General features: G+C 42.1%; 1 protein-coding gene across 1 annotated transcript in view; it reads right to left on the reverse strand.

Moving 5' to 3' along the window:
- LOC306965755 (zinc finger matrin-type protein 4) overlaps window positions 1-18,122 on the reverse strand; it is a 41,535-nt gene that overhangs the window by 7,277 nt on the left and 16,136 nt on the right. Inside the window, exons 4-6 of the mRNA XM_079560299.1 lie at window positions 13,541-13,709; window positions 11,603-11,860; window positions 4,217-4,313 (exon numbers count right to left, since the gene is read on the reverse strand). Of these exons, the coding sequence (XP_079416425.1) occupies window positions 4,217-4,313; window positions 11,603-11,860; window positions 13,541-13,709 (524 nt within the window). The remainder of the gene's footprint in view (window positions 1-4,216; window positions 4,314-11,602; window positions 11,861-13,540; window positions 13,710-18,122) is intronic.

Here is an 18,122-nt window from a genome sequence, read left to right on the forward strand (position 1 = left end):
CCAGCTGTTTCAAGATTCAACACACGGACCCACACAAAAACACACAACAGCAGCTTAGACCCACTGCTATAGATGTTTCTATGGTATGAGTCTAAGCCCTTGCCACTGTCAGACACACTTTGCTCTCCTCAGAAAAGCTCTTTACACAAGGCCCAGCTCATCCTAAGTGTGAAAAACACCCTATACCCTCTATTTCTGCAAAGAGATAAATCATAATATGTCCCTTGTGCATTTATATAACAGTATATACTTGGGTTACAAAGGTGAACAAATTATACTTTGTTTGCTATTTGTTATTTAAAACAGAAATAATTATCTGCGTGTCACAAGACTATAAATAACACTGGTTCTATTGTATTCCTATTACTAAGGGGAATGTTTTTGCCGGATAAAGCCACATCCTTGTTTGCCCTCTTTTCTCCCCGAAGTGTCTCTTTTTATTTCAGTCCTGTGTCTGAGTCCGTTTATACTCATCTGTCAGCACACAGGGACATGTTGCCCAAAGTGCTCCTTAATACACTGTGACAAGGCCTTTATTTGCTATGATATCATGCCCCGGAACGCAGTGAGCTGGCTGTGCGAGGGACAATGATTTAGCGTACTTGAATGTGTAAGCGCTTTGTAACACTCCACGGTGTGCATTTATATAAGGTTTCCGTATGGGTGACAATGGAGGAAGTGAGGTCGATGGGGTGGAACCTTTGCTCTCGTGGTGCGTTTCCCTCAGGATCAATAGAGCTATACGCCGGAGTCCATACCTGTTTGGAGTACAGATGCTCTTTGTCATATTCGCTTTAACAATTCAGTGTGCGTTCAGAGACAGTGCACAGCCTCTGGGATGTCACACAGGGGATGCTCACCCAGACTTTACACTTTTGTACACACTGAGTCTCAAACACAACAGATGGTGCATAATGTTGGCTTTGGAATGTGCAAAAAATAGGATGTTATTCAACCAAATGGAAAATGACCTGATGCACCTACCTTTCCCAACAATGAAACATAGTAAATGCAATGTGAATTTTCATTTAGAGCAAACGACCTCACCTTCCACTCTAATGAACTCGTGAAATGTCAATATTTCACCACGTAATGTCCCTGAGCATTTGCTGCCCTGGCTAGACTGAGCTTATCTTGTGTGTGGTGAAGACATCCTGTTATTGGTTATAAGCTATAAACCCCATCTTACTCTAAGCCCAAATCTTTCCATTCTCTACTATCTCTACGACTTCTCTCTGCTGCTTCTTATATTGTTCTTCACACAGTTTTGTTTTTGCATGTGGTTCTGTCTGGAATCCACATTTCAACATATCCCCTCGTCCGCCTATCAGTCTCACAGAATTTCTGCTTGTCTCAATCAATATCTTTCCCACGTTGGACTGCAATAGCGGAATATTGTCTGACCTTTTGTCTACTTAGCAGAGCTAATGAGCAATGCTGTTTTATTCCACACCACAGAATGTTGTTCCTCAATGCAGAGGTACAGCTGGATATACTGCCCTGTCAGATAAGTAGAGAAGCCTGCATGATCGAGTCGTAGAAAAGGTTATTATTCCACAGATTTCACATCTTGTGTCAATTATTTTTGCGACTGTGTCTAAAAACATTATCCTGGTGCATTATTTATGATGTGGTAAAAGATAAATCAGTGGCGCCAACAGAAACGAGAAACTTAGTGATAAACAGACGGTGAAGAGAAATGTTCAAATTTGTTTGCGAGGTGTATGCATAATGATGACTTATTTTCCCCACAAACCGCACTATTTTATGCACGAGTTGCGGTGTTCTCTTGATGCTGTTTTCCCCTTACTTTCTGCATATGTTTTCAGTACAAATCACACATGTCCTAATAGCAGACATAAATGTATGTAAAAAGCAGGATCCATATTTAGTCTGGTTCACTATGTTTAGATTTCCACTGTTGTGGGATTTTCATGGAGAGTATTAAAACTATACATTTTTGGAAACCTTATGGTATAAGCAATTAATGTTATTATTACACTTTTCTTTCTTTTTTTTTCTGATTGCTTATTTAATAAAGTTTTCAAAAATGTATAGTTTTCATACACCCCACAAAAATCCAGTGAAATTACATAGTGAACTGGACTAGAACTTCAGAAATATTCTTTTGTAATATTCTTTTAAAGGATTTTTGGCCCGTACGCTTTTTGGACAATACAGCTTACGGTGAAAGGGGGCATAGAGAGAGAGACATTCAGCAAACTATCAGTTTATCAGTCTATTATTGTTAGTTTAAAAGGGACCATGTACAATTGCTTAAAGGGACTATACGGAGTTTAAACATTTTAAAACTAAGTATTTTCCTCCCCCTACATGTTCCAGCCATGTCCTAATGTGTAGAATGAGCTCAGACCTATTAACCACAACTGCCTCCAAAGTTACTTCGGGTCCGAAGTGCTGTCATGCATGAGCTTAATATAGAGACTGCAGTTACACGCAAGACCTGAGGTGGCAGGAGTGAGTATAAAAATTACCAACTTGCATCTAGTCTCTGTGAGCCCTATTCGCATTGGATTAGATTTATGTTAAATACTCTCAACAAATCGCTTTATATCAAGGAACCACTGGCCCATTCACACTCTCATTCATGCAACAATGTCCGCAGACCCTGGAGGCAATGAGGGTGAAGTGTCATGCCTAAGGACGCTACAACAGTGTGCACTTAAAGGAGGCGGGGATTCAAACCCTCGACCTTCAGTCACCCTGACAATCTGGGATTGCCTGAATTACCCGAGGACTATTACCTTCCAAATTACTGACATGGCTGATTTGCACGGGCATAGACACTCCAACGACATCAGTCATTCTTGCTTTTACCTGAGGTCTGAATCTAATCTTGTGTGAATAGACCTTTAGGCTGGTTTACATCTGACCACAGAAATGCACAAACCAAACTGAAACAGCTTCTTTACCTAATTTACATGCTGTTCTTGTGACACAGATTGAAGAATAAGAATTCAGCTGACAATTGTTTTACCATTTTGGAGTTTTGATGCAGTGATGCAGTGTACAAGCATAATTTCTTAAAGGAATAGGCCACCGTTTTTACATACTAAAATATGTTCTTACCTCACTTTAGACGTGTTAATATATCCCCGTCTGGTCTTTGTCCGTGCGCTCTGCCAGGCAAACGGAGCACATACGCAGCCTCTCCCACATGTCACATAGCTCCGAAAAAGCTCACGATAGAAGCTACCAAGCTCTTCCACGTGTTCCCTATTTAAATAAAGTTACGTGAAGTGTTTTCATGCGAAGTATATTTACACAGAAATGTAACATGTCGATTTTATAAGCAAATAAAAAGGGGGACTATATTGTGAGGCGTAATGATACGAGGAGTAAAACGTCCGCGCAGTAACTCCTAAAGGTTATTGACGGAAGTGAGCGGGGGAAGTCTTTAGGAGTTACTACGCGGACGCTGTGCTCCTCGTATCATTACGCCTCACAATATAGTCCCCCTTTTTATTTGCTTAGAAAATCGACATGTTACATTTCTGTGTAAATATACTTCGCATGAAAACACTTCACGTAACTTTATTTAAATAGGGAACACGTGGAAGAGCTTGGTAGCTTCTATCGTGAGCTTTTTTGGAGCTATATGACATGTGGGAGAGGCTGCGTATGTGCTCCGTTTGCCTGGCAGAGCGCACGGACAAAGACCAGACGGGGATATATTAACACGTCTAAAGTGAGGTAAGAACATATTTTAGTATGTAAAAACGGTGGCCTATTCCTTTAAGGCTTTTATTCTCGGCATGCATTACTAACCGAAACAGTGGTTAGTTTCCTGTTCTCTCTGTGCCCACCATGACTAGAATATCATTAGGCTAATTCTCCTCTGTTTACAACGGCAGGGCTTTTTGCAAGGACTCGTGATGGACGCACACAGGCATACAGTGCCAGTCATTCTGTCATGTTGATCATTTTTAATATCTGCTTGACTTGGGAATGCATAACTTTCTTCTTTTTTTTTTGAGGTTTGTAACTAAGTAGATGACTAAATAAAGGCTTGACATTTATCCTTCATGACACTTCCACTGCACCATGACCTATGTTTCAGAATCCTACCTTAGGCATCAAATGAGTGCATCCACAGTGAATAAGATCAGTGGACAGACTGAACGTGCGTACCTTGATTAACGTGTCATTTCTACATTTTGGAGGATGGTTGTATAGATTTATATTATATACTCACTTGTTTTGGTGCTTGGAGCCCTGGAGGTGTGCATGGTACTGCTCAATGGAGTTGAGGACGACGCTGCAGACATTGCAAGAGTAGCTACTGCGTAAGCCTGGACACACACACAGTGGGAAATAACCCGATTACTTTTTGACCAAAAGATAGCACAATAAAAACACACCAGACCTATCCTAGTCATTAGCATCAGCCAGAGAGGCAGTAAGACCAAAGAGCATCTGCGTAAAAAAGGAAAAGTGGGAGAGTATTTCTGCTCTGTAAGTGCTGGGTAATTTTCCTAATTGGGGTGCATCTGGATAAGATTTGATTGGAGTGATCATTAGTACAAAGCCTGTTGCCTTTTAAGATCCTCAGCCCACTCGTGCTCTTTCTTGCTGTGCCTAAAATGGCGTGTTTACGGAATCATATTGAGGGGACGATATGTGCGGACAAGACAACAAGCCGGGCCTATGTACTCGATCGTTAAAATGAGCGCGTATGCTTTATTGTTTTAAAGCTGGGTATGTGCCACAGTTGTGTAGTGTAGGCGAAAAGGAGGTTGCGAATGAACAGAGACACAGATGTTAGATGTTAATTAGAGGGTTTGCAGGTGGTCGAGATGAACACCCAAAAATAGCTCGTCGAAGATGCGGATACTGACAGCTAATGGCATGGGTGGGGTGTTAGCGTGCAATCCTATACGTGCAGACAGCATGAAGACTGGGATGGAGATTGTACACGTTAATGAATATGCATTTTTATTTTATTTTTCCCCTGGCGAAAGTAGTCTTTCATTTCTCATGCATTCTCAAATTTTGCACAATGCTCCTCTCCTGACAGCGCACTCAGTTTGAGGATGAACAGCACGGACACTTCAGGGTTGTTTGAGAAAATTCTCTGGAATTAATTGCTTGGAGGCTTTTCCACGGCTGTCCTTGTATGAACTTTTGTATTCGAGTTTTGTGACACTGAAATGTATGTGCATGTGCGATGCTAAAAAAGTAAGGCTCATGTTTGCATGTAGGTGCCCTTTTCTCAATTGTCCCGTCTGTCCTTGAGATTTATGAGTTGTGGGGGGTATTCCATCGCCTTTTGACCTTCGGTGGCGGTAATTGGCAGCATATGTTGGGGAGATGAAGTTGTAATACAGTTAGGAGTGGTGGGAGGTCATTTAGCCGGGGCTAGAACTGCATAATGTGGCATATCCGCTCCCTGTTGTCTCTGAGTCGCTCTGTTTGCTGCCGGGATGATTAAGGACAAGAAGTCATTTACAACAAAGTCATGGCTGAATTAGGCGCCTGAAGGAAGAGCTTTCTTGGACTTGGACTGTTGGTCTTTTGGATAAAGCAAAATTTATGTAATCTGTGTCAACAAGAGAGGCGATTTCTTCAAAAAGCATACGGCAAAAGAGAGCCTTTGTGTACACAGTTTAGTCAGCTTTCGCTTGTTTACACCAGGCATAATATGACCTACTGCCTCAGCCCATGAGACTAAATAAGAAAATACTGCGAAGGTAGCTTGGCAGTTGGATTAAACCAGCATACAACCTTTGCACCACACTTGCATCATCCATCACCTGAGGACCTTTGAAGATGTATTGACCCAGTTGCCTGGCTTTCTCTATTGGCCCTTGCCAGTCTTGCCCGAGTCCTTTGCCTTGCTTTTTTTCTCTATTGTCTATCTTGCCACAAGTCATGAGCTACTTTGTGTCAGTCCCAACCCTATAGGAGCACCGTAGGTCAAAGCAATACGCAAATAAAAGACAATGTGATGTGTGATGACTCGAGAAAGTAAAAAGCATAGAAAACAACACAGTTACAGAAACTCGTTGTCGTCTGAGTAATGTTACCCCCACACTTTCATTCCAATGGTCTTAAAATCCCTGAACAATGTTATTTGAACATATAGCGTTGCCACATTGGTAGTGTTTTGGTTAACAAAGCCGAGTTTGCCCGAGACCGCGCTGTGCCTTAATCCATGTTAATTACATGCACAAGGCGGGTGCCCCTGATGTGTGACGGTCCACGGGGGCCGACTGTGTGGGTTCGCAGCGTTTGTGCGGCTGTTCAAAGCCTTGTTAATTACACAAGATGATCTGCCAAACGCACAGAAGAGGGAGAGGAGCGATGGGCTGAAGCTGACGTTTATGCACACTGCCTTGTGGCAATGCTGGCGCCTTTGGTGTGGAGCCACATAAATGCTTGTCACTATAGTAAAAGCGCTACATTAGCCCCACAAAACTAAGATTACTGCTCCACGGCCTTGTACAGAAGATACTAAAGCTCGTATTCTCCGTGGCCATGTCTCTCTTCCTGGCCTCAGCAGCATTAATGACCCATTTGGAGCGAGGTGTTCTAGGTCTTTCAGCTGACGAGCTGCCAAGCTCCGAGCAAGTGAGGCGCCTTATTTGTGTGTCACTATTGGGATTTCACGTAGCGGTCCGAGTCCAAGCAGATAATTGCCAGACCCTCTGTAGAGCTGCTTTAGCCCTGCCAGTTCCACACAATGAAAATGAACCTTAGCACCACATGAGTCAACTTGTAACAACAGTTTTTTCTTCCTTTTGGCTCTACCTCAGACCAATATATCTATTCATTCATGATTGTATCCAGTCCTGGTTGGAGAATACTTTAGGGAATGCGTTGCTAGCCGAGTGATGCACCGTATGTTCTTTATGGGTTTGGGAATATCACAATGAATCAGGTCCAAAAGCAGACCCACTGAGATGCAATCAAGCCCTGAATGCTCTGTGAAGGCTTGACAGCACAAGTCTCTATGGAGAAAAATCACAAATAGCAGGGCACATAGGAGCAGCAAGCTGCAGGCAGGAAACAGACTGAATCCAACACGAATTTCACCAACAACAAACTTTCAAAACTTATATAGGGACTAATTAGTTGTGTGGCGAATGGCAGTAACTGGAAGACCATCTGTTTCAGCCAAAAGTACATACGCAGGAGGCCATGTTTTGAACTAATACTTAAAAATAATGAGCAGATTGTTAAAACGTCAGAGTTTGGAAACCAGCTTGGTTTGTGTTTACCTAGTGCAACTTTTAAATATTTATTAAAGCTTAGGGGTACCAGCGCTACCTGAGAAACCAGCAGCTAGCAGCAGAAACATGTTTTTTAATAATATACGAGACGTGAGAAATATCTGGCTGGCTGGACACTTTATCTAATTTTATTTCTTACTTTTTTATTTCTTACTTCTGGCAAGATTTCCAAAATGTGGAGTACAGAATTTGACGATAAATAAAAAAGCTAAATATCTACATCTGTTCAGTGGCTTTAACTTTGCATGTCCACAAGTGTCTTTATTATTTAGTTAGGCTTTATATTGATAGGATATTAACAGAAGACAGGAAGAAGTATTTGGACAATTCATACACAAGGCAATTCAAAGTGCTCCACAGTTGCATTCAATTACAAGACAGCAGATCAAATCCATAAAGCATCAACATAAAAAAATAATTAATTACAGTAAAAATTAAGAGTGCAGATAAAATATGTACTGTGCTGTAATGTACCGTTGCTGAATATGGGCTCATCTTAACCAGTGTGAGATAGCTTTGATAACAAAAAGTATTGTTTTGTGAGAATGGATGGGAGTTTTTGCAGCAAAACCATACACTGACTACTCTTCGCTCTGAAGCATCTCACTAGCCCTTCTCTGAGCCTAAGGTTGTTTTCTGAGCTGCTAGTACTGGGACATCCCACAGTGAGTGTCCTCTTGGGAGAGCAGGTCAGTCCCGTCTCCACAATAATCAATTACGCACTATTTTCTCTGCTTCACTACTCCAGCCGCTCCCATCTCAGTTCTTATCTCACCCATGCTCATCTCCAGCCAGTCTCCAGAGAGGAGGGAGGGGTACAATGCTCGGACTTGTCTTCCGGGGTTTGTGGCCCTGTCTTGATTTATGTAAAGACACAGCCCTGTCGCGAGGCTCTCTCCCTCACCAGCCTCCTTGGTAATCCATCTCCCAAGGTTTGTCTGGCACAAAGCTGCGGAAAATATCCCCCATCCTCCCCTGTGCCCCGTCCATGCAATTACACCACAAAATCCAAGGGGTGAAAAATTGTGATCATAGAAATCTCACGTGGCTTTCGAGGCAGAGAGAGACAAAAAGAATATGTTCAGCAACTACCAAAAAAAAAGGTCAACATCATCTACGCACGCAGCTAGACAATACAGTAAGCTGCGAAGGGGAGAATATCGGTGTGGAAATAATTTAGCATAGCCTCGTGGGAAGCCCAAGAGAATGACAGATGAGACACAGGGGCTGTCAGAAACCCCAGAGGTTTACACAGGCGTTCTCCAAACGCTGAGCAGAGTGGACAAATGAGCAAAAGAACAACACTGTTACAGGGGGGGAGAAACAGAACCAAGGACAGAGATGAATGTGCACTCTGTTGTGACGGGATTTTTCATTGCTCCCGCCTCCCTCCTGCTCAGCTGCCATCTCCGCTTCACCTCCCCCTTCGAGATTATACCTGAAACTTCACACCTGTAGCAGCGGTAAAGGCCAATCAGATGTGAGAGCCGCACAGTAGAGCGGACTTGTAATACAATGAAGCTGTCTCGTGATGATCAGTAACAGGGACTTTGGCGATGGGACATCCCCTGAGTCCATACTTCAAGTACTCCTTCAAGCACCCACAGAAGACAACAATTTAAAAATGTACTGTGATCATTTTATTAGGGATGATTGGTATTGGATATCGGAGCCGCTGAAAAAAAATACGCAACAAATATCCGATATCGAATTGATACCAGTTTTGGCTCAACGCCTTAAAAACACAACTTTCACCACCTAAATGTAAAAGTGAATATGCGAATGCTGCATATCATTGGAAAGCTAAGAATCAGGGGAATTCAATCACGGAGATAGTCGTAACCCCCGAAAACGTATTTTTGATAGATATACCTAAAGTGGCTTAATAAAATAAAATCGACCACTGCTGAAGCCAAGTGTTTATATTTAAGAAATAACTGCTCTAACATATTTGTAATGATCCGATCACTTCATGTGAGTTGTTTATATTAATGTAGCCTAAATCCTGTCATATATAAAAAAAGAGTGGAAAAGAGTGGTGCGCACTGAATGGGTGCTGCTGCCGGATGCTCTCTCATCGAATGCAATTTCTCCATCTGTGAGATCAATAAAGTACCATCTTATCTTATACCCAAGGATATGTAGTGTAGAAAAGTCCAGTGATCCTTTATGCAATAGATGTAACTGATAATTGATCCGTAATATCATGACAATAAAATATGACTTTACTGATCTTAAAATGGAGAAAAGACACTTTTAAGAAAGTGGTATCGGTAAATATCGGGTATCGGCAGATAGTTAAAACCCAGTATCGGTATTGGTAGCAAAAAGCTGGAACGGTGCATCTCTAAATTATATTATTACAGTGCTCCAAAATGATCCTACAAAACATTCCTATTTTCATTGACTTTACAGCAAAACTAAAATGATTAAAAACTCCAAGAATAAACTTCAAGTAGTCCCCATACCGCTGATTGGGAAACACTGGGGTGCACATAATGGATAATGCCAGCGTGTGCGGTGAGATAGACGATAGTAAAAGGTTGTAGTGCGGGCATTAAAAAAAATGCTGTATCTCTGACCGGTAAATAGTTTAACATTCTCATGCGAGAGTATCCCAAATGCAAAAAGCCGAGGTAGAAGGATCTGGGTCACGGAGAGCGGAGGGAGGACGACATCCAACATGACACCACTTAAAGCCTCTGAGCCAGTGGAGGCGCTACATGACTCACACTTTTAATGTGATTGGCTTTTGGAGATGGCGGTTTGTGTCACGGCACCTGGAGCGCACAGGCAAAAGAACAGCTTTGCTCGATGAACGTGTGAGTGCGCGTCGGGAGCTGTGTTGGTGTGCACGGCTCCTGTATTGTTAGATGAAACCACTAAAGGAAACGTCCATGCCAAAGTCTATTAATAATTTGGGTAAAATATCCCCCTGGCAGAGACGCATGCAAATCTGTGCTCTCTTTTGACATGTGCCAGTGGACATGTGTGCGTGGGGGAATAGTAATAGAAAAACCCAGTCTTGCTGAATTGCATTTTCTGCATAAAATGTGTTCCTTTCAAACACCATTCTTATTAACATTCACTTACAGCATATATTTTTTTCGTTTAACTTCACGGGATGCTTTGGGAGTGCTATCAAGTGCAAGGCCTACGCTGCAACCGGAGAAGCAGCTCCATCCCCAGATGAGAAACAGGAAAAGGTTAGATGGCAGAAAACAGATGATGAATAAGACGTGTCAAAATGTGACTTGGACTTAGATACACAGTTAATTAGGCAGAGACAAATATTTGCTCGGATGATGGATGAGCCAACTCTTCCACAGCACTGGCTTACAGAGAAACATGCCCCGCAGACTGCTGGCCTAGTAAACAACTCTCTAGGAGCGCTGGAGTGGTTTGACGCTACCTCTCGTAAATTAAGGGGAATAATAAGCCAGGACTAACTTGGCACATGATCATAAAATGCTTGATGTATCTCATTCGAAAAGCCGTTCAATAAAACAGTATATATTTGATACACTTGAAGGCAATAGAAATGTTGAATGCGTCATCAGAAAGTTCTGCCACCTTTTAAATCCTTTTGACATAATAAGTCTTACTTTTTTCTTAATTGGCCATTAAAATTGCCACCTATATATGTATTGCTTTGACAGGCATCTCAAACAAAAACACTGTGCTAATTTTATCCGTGTGAAGCCAGTATCTCTTACCCAAGTGCTTTATACCCGCACTGAAGGACAGAGCATTTGTAATTACACGTGGCTTGTGATGAGTTTATACGGTTATATTTACACAAGTGCCCAGATCAAATTCAACTTCTAAGACATCTTGAGTAAGCCTTATAGGTAAAGCAAACAGCACACTTGGCTGCTCGGCCCATATCCTGTATCTTATAGCATTAGTGTTCAAAGGTCTGCATTTCGAGCATTTGAGAAATCTAGACGTCTGTGTTTCATGTGGCTTTTTTTTTTAAAAGACAGTTTAAGAAATGATTGGCTGACGTCAGACCAAGTGGCAAAACCGTGTTTTCAAATGCAGGCGATTCCTTTATTAGTTTAGTTCAGGCGTCAGTCTTTTCCTGCTCTTGGACATGTTTAATATGTGCACAGTGAACTGACTCTTGATTCCACAAATAGTTCACCCTATTTGGTTGGCACCCTTTACTTCCGTATGAGCAGATCATTTGAGTTCCAACTTTGGCCTAACATCTATCTCAGTTTGTAATGGCGCCACATTGCAGACACATTGCTCCCGATATCTGTCTAATCTCTGTTATCATCTTTCCTGCTGCTGTAGCGTCCATCTGCCTCTCACTTGTCACTTGTGTGGGTTCGGAGACTGACCTGTGCTCTCCGTGGCATCCAGACTGCCCGCTAACTGCTCCAGAAGACGTGCCCTGGCTGCGTTCCTCCTGTGTTTCTTGCCCTCGTAGTGCTGTTGGGCCATCAGGGGGTTATTGAACCAGGCTCCGCATAAGCAGCAATACTTCCCCGCCTCCCTCCCGCCGTTTCCACCGACAACAGTGACGGGCCAGGGCAACGGCGAGGTAGGATTAGGACACGAATTTGGGTCTGCAGGCTGTGGAGTCGATGGCAAAGAATCTGAGGAAAAACAAAAGAGAGAGAAAGTGTCTAGTGACATAAGTGTCATCAGTGAGTTTATTTTCGATGCTGATTATAACAATGTAAGAGGAGAGCATCTATCATAAAAACACAGGTCAATATGCAAATTACTGCACACATAAAAGCGAGGTTTTGATCATCTCCAAAGAGAAAACCCCCATAAGAACCGGATATGAATTACAGTTGTGGAGGCATCAAATTCTTAAAATGTCAGCCAGTACACAGATTTTCAATAGTGTCTTGGATTGAACCTAATGAATGTCGGCATCAGAGCTTCAGACAGTGTCCCTCATGAGCATCCTCTCAGCCCAATCCTTTTTTAATCTCCATAATTCTCTCTCTTCTCAGCCCTCTGCTTTCCTAGAAAAAAGGGCAGACTTCCAGGTGACCTGCTCCTCATGACATGACACTGGTTACCATGGTGATCGCCCATTAATAGCCGAAGGCACAGACATGTCCAAAGGACGTTGCTGAGGCTCCCATTGTGATGCTGCTTAGGAGCAGTATAATGTTTCGATGCTTTACTTATTCACAATATATAGATTAAACAATGACGAAGTCTGCTGCACTTAGCTACATTATATAAATACATATCTCTTTGCAAAGTGTTTGTACACAGCAAGGGGTGTTAGGTCCACAGCCAAACTCAGTGAGAAAGCTTACAAAATGCCAGATGGTGCGCCCAAATGTGCCGATTTACCAGATACAGAGTGTCAATGACTTTGAACCTACAATGAGTCTACACCACAATGCAGCCTGTTTAGACTTTTGTCCTGACACAAATACAAACGCCCACTCACAGATGATTCCTTTGACTAATTTGATGTAGGAGTTGTTAACACGAGCTCCATGTGTCTTGTATTATGTCTGTGTTGACTATACTGTGAGACTGTTTTCACATAGTTACTGTAACTAAGGCTTGTTTCACAAACCACACCCACGGGCCTCTGCTGCATTTGCAGTTGAGCGATAAACATAGTTAGTTACACGTCAACATTTCTGTAAATGCAATATTATAATACAAAAATCAATACATGGAATAGAACTTGCAATTATCTCTCGTTTTAAATCGTAAAAAAAATGGGAATCTTTTTTATTGATCACAATTTATTGTTGTACTAAAATAATTTCCCCTGCTGTTTTGTTCATGTCTGATCTAACATGGACCTGGCTAAGTTTCTTTAGTGACCGCTTTGGAGGGAGTGTGTGAAATGGCTCTGAAGAAGAATAACGCAGGCAGCCAAGGGCCTTTTGAAGAATCTTTCATCTATTTCTGCTTTTGTTGAGCAAAGTTGTATGAGCTTTGTGTCTACCATTTTGTCTTATTATATTTCTGCCTGTGTGCAGAAGCCTGTCAGTTTAGTGAGACATCTACAGTGCAGAGCTCTTGTCTTGAGTTTTTTTGAAAGCTGCTTTTGAGTCTAATCTCTCTTGAAGTCCTCTTCTCTCCCAGGTCGTTCTGTCTCCTTCCTCTTCATGTTTTTCCTCTAGGTCCCACTGTTACAAAACTGATGACTCTTGACAGTCATTCAAGAGGCTTGATTAAAACATGCCACAAGCTTTTTTTTTTTCTTTTTAAATATTGTTCTTTGACGGAAAACACAGGTTAGGTCAAAACAAAAATGTCTCTCTAAAAGTAGTCTTGTATAATTGGGTTACCTGTGTTTGTTGGGCTGTTGAGCGCTGTAGGCGGCTCCCCCAGGACCAAGCGGACTCTCTTGGCGTGTGTCTTGCCCTGGTAGTGCGACTGGGCCACAATGGCGGAGGTGAAGAACATGTTACACAACGTACAGCACTTGTTCCGGTCCACTTCTGTTTCTGCGCAGTCCTGCAAGAGGGCAAGCGATAAATCATGCAGTCAAGGGCCCCCCAAAAATGATGGAATTGGCAGAAAAAAATAGATTCAGAGATGAGATGAAGGTGAGATATCAAACGGTGAACTCTGCAGTGACCTTCCGCGGGCTCTATCTCAATCTGGCACACACATATTTGCACACGCTAAGCAAAGAGAGGCCTGATCAAATATTCATCTATCCCTGGGCTGAGGCTCAGGCTACGCTTCTCCCACTGCGGATTCTTCTGTACTAATGATGAGGGGCACTGCTCCCCACAGGTGAAGCAACACATACAGAGAAGCATGTGGCTGATTGACACACACACGCACACACAAGTCAATATCAGCAGCTAAATTATTCGTTTGTGACTAACAATACAAGCCTCCAGCTGTTTTCTGTTGGAGTGATGGAAAAATTACTTCAATTATTGCATTTCTAAAAATCTCCTGCTAGGCCAATTGTAATCACAGTGTCTTTTGACTCTGAAACAGCATTTAAGGAAAATAAATGTGTCCTTAGAGGCGGAATGTAAAACACACCAATTGAAACAGAAGAGGCCTCTGGCATATCCACATCCTCATTAAATTAATCTATTAACACAGTGCCCAAGTGGGATTCAATTCTCTTCTATTGTCCTAAAAAGGACAGGAATGTTCACATTTGTTGTGGGATACAATACATTTCCTACAACACGGAATTACTATAATAGACAGGTATTTTACTGAGAGAGACAAATAGACCTAAGCCATATTATGCGACATTTCTCCCAATAACTAGAAGAAAAAACAAGCATATTATATTTCATCATTGGTGTATTTTGCATTGGACCCATTCTTAATGCCGCTGGGGCAACTTGTATGAGCAGTGGGCAGCCGGCGTAAGCTGGCGCGGGGGACTTGTCTCCAGATGTGGAGCCCAGTCAGAAACACCTGTCTGTATTATTAACCTTTTGTACATGTTTTTAGTAATAGGGGAATCCAGAGTACCCAGAGGAAATCTACGCAGGCATGGGGAGAACATGTAAAACTCCACACAGACCAGCCCCGCCTGTCATGGATCGAACTCGGGACCTTCTAGCAGTGAAGCACGAGTGCTAACTGCTGCACCAGTGGTCCTAGCTGACCATTAGGAAATTTGGCATCGGAAGCAAGCATATTTGTGTATGTATTAGTGCTTTGCAACAGTTTAGCTGCTCTTGTGTTGTATAAAACCTGAAACAACAAAACACAATGAAAGACTTTCCGTATCATATAAACTACAGCAATCTGTATACAGGTGAAACTCGGAAAATTAGTATATCGTTCAAAAGTTCATTTATTTCTGTAATTTAACTTAAAATGTGAAACTAATGTATGATGTAGACTCATTACATGCAAAGTGACATCTGTTTTTTTTTTTCTTGTATTGCTTGATATTTTTGTCCGTCGTCTGGCCCATTGTCCTAAAACTGATGACCTCCTGCGTCTCCTTCTGACCCACTTCCATGCCCCTGTCCTGTATGTTTGTACTTTTCTGGAGTCCTCTCACACCAGTGCTCTCTTTGGTCCAGGTGTCATGACGCGTTGGCTGAGGAGCGGCCCACTGGTGGAGAGGACAATAATAGCAGCGTGCCTGGATGTGTGTGTTTTCCGGTGTCAGAGCGGGTTAGCGTCAGCCGTGGTGGACGCCACACAGTTAAGGACACCTTTACCTTCCAGGCTCAAGCTCTGTCTCTAAGCTCACATCCCTCTCTTCACATCTCCTCACCCTTTTCCCTGTCTTCATCTGTGCCTTGAGCTCGTCCCTGTGCGCCCCCAGCCAACCGTCCTTTTCCCCCCACTGGGCATCCTTCCCTAACACATGTGCTGCTTGTGACGGACGTATTAACATGGATTGCATTCACTTGATTTGCATTATAAAACACTGTTCCATGTTGCCACAGGAAATTAGCGCTTGAGTTTTCACACATTCTAATTTTATCCCGCAATCTTTATTCATGAGCACAAAGCCGATGAAGGGTGCTTCTTTGAGAATAATGTTTTCTTCTTTTGTCTGTGTGCACCATTCTTTCCTCAGCCTATTCCATTTCATTTGAGCTCCTTTCTCTCTTGGGCATCTCAACTCAGATCATTTACTGGTGTTGTTCAAAGACACACAAATCAGAATGTCTCTCACTACTGTCCATGAATATACAATACGTCCAGTAGTTAGGAATGGGGCCGCATGAATAATCCATATCGACATTGTTAGTTAGATTACTGAATGATCCAAACCTCCAAAAAAGAAATGATGGGTTTGAACTAAAACACGTCAAATACAAAGTCTGTCATCGTGCCATTGCCAGATACAGAGGCAACACTATCTTTTTTAAGGAATCACCCTCGACAGCAGAACGAGGTCCGTCAACTTGATTTGAAAAGGGTGGATGAGGCTCCAAGTAGCGGAGGTGCTGCTGCCCAAGAGCAATGTAAGCAGACATCTATACATGGCTTTCAGTCATGTGACTTTTGTTGTTTTGGCGGCCATTTTGAATACCGAAGTAGAATTACACTGTGAAGCGCTTTGTGACTCTGTGTCTGTGAAAGGCGCTATACAAATAAAGTTGACTTACTTACTTACTTACTTATGCAGTACTACACATGTAACAATATCTCTATTCAGGATATAAATGAAAGACAACATTGACAGTGACATTATTATTTACTCGTAATCATTGCTCAAGAAGAGTAAAAACACGACCCCAGAGACGCACGTTTATGTGAAGAAACCAGTGAGTCAGTGTTTAAGCTGCTCAAGATGTTACTATGCTACTGGTTAGCATTTAGCTTCAACGGCTCAGCTCAGACCTCTCCAAGAGAAAGCCCTGAACCACACTCTAAACATCTAGCTTTGGTTATAACATGCTGTTACTTTAGTATTTCCTCAATGTTCATAGATGTGAGCCAGATGTGTTTATAGCATTGACGACATTGACAGTTGAGTGATGACAGTTGCTAACCTGTAGCATGCTAACGTCTTGAGCAGCTTAAACACTGACCCTGTTGACATGACAAACTGTAAAAATCACAGAGAAAGCTTTTCTTTTTCCTCTTTGATGGGTAAATATAGTCTGAAGAGTGAAGCAGATCTTTAGTAAATCCTGCTGTAGCTTGACAGACTGAGCTGCTATGTCTGTGCCACATTTGCTGGTTATATCACATAAACGTGCTCTCTTTTGGGCTGTGTTTTTACTGTTATCTTCTTGAGCAATGATTACAAGTACATAAAAATGCCACTGTCAATCAGTTGTCTTTCATTTTCATCCTAAGTAGAAATATTGTTACATGGTGTAGTACTGCATAATGCTACTTCGGCATTCAAAATGGCTGCCGGAACTATGCGTGATGTCATTGGAACCAACAGAGCAACCAAAAACCGAAACTGATACTGATGCATACTAGAAAAATATCCAATTAGAAGCAAAGTTTTGTCCATTCTGTGACCCATCTTTGTTTCATTTGCTCAAATATGTAAAGAAATATAGCCATTTACACAGTGAAATTGTCTACTACTGGCTTATCAGACCCCATTCCCTATCAGATCAGTCACACTAAAGGGTTGATGCCTGTTATTCATTCAGTTAGTCTCTAAATGAACTGCATTATCCAGATATGTGAATCACTGTCTCAAGCCTCAAAAGTGAAAATAAAAAAATATATTTGAAATATACAAAAATGAGTCTTTATACTGCCTGAAATCTCACTGGACCGCGGCTTGACCTGGCATGTCTTCCAGTACACAAAAACTTCACAACCAAACTCATTCTTCTGATTAGTTTCAGAGTGAAAACTTTTCAACTGTGTCTGGCGGCGCGGGGTGGCTCCTGGCTCATTACAGCTGCCATTCCACTGAACTGTTTTTAACAAGGAAAACTCGCCTGTTTTATTATTCACTCCCATTCCCTCCCTCGACCAACGATCCTCAGTCAGCGCTAACGTTTACCTGTCGTGTCTTAAACATCTGTCGACACTATGGCTTCATTGCGTCATGTTTCTGCTTGTTATTTTCATCTATTGGACAGAATAATTATATTGTCAGAATAGATTTGCTTGGGTGAATTGATCGCTCTTATAAACCTAATAATAGGATTCTAATTAGGTGTGTTTATCGAGCTCCCCTTATGTTGTTGCTTTCTGTGCCTCTTCGCCTCGTCCTCCACTGTTCTGTGTTGAGGCGCTGTGGGAAACATTGCTAAATATACACACAGTGCAACACAGGAAAGCAGACGCACTCATTTGGTGTTCGAAGATGTGCTCAAAGTGTAAATTGAAAGCACCACAGTGCAAATATAGCAATAGAAGCGGATGAAAAGTGGGGGAAAATAAAGCGCTTTGTTGTAGCTCGCTTCTTTTAGAGTGTAGTGAAAGAGGAGATAGAGGAACAGAGAC

The sequence above is a fragment of the Gobius niger genome (assembly GCF_951799975.1).
Source record: "Gobius niger genome assembly, chromosome: 7".
Classification (NCBI taxonomy): domain Eukaryota; kingdom Metazoa; phylum Chordata; class Actinopteri; order Gobiiformes; family Gobiidae; genus Gobius; species Gobius niger.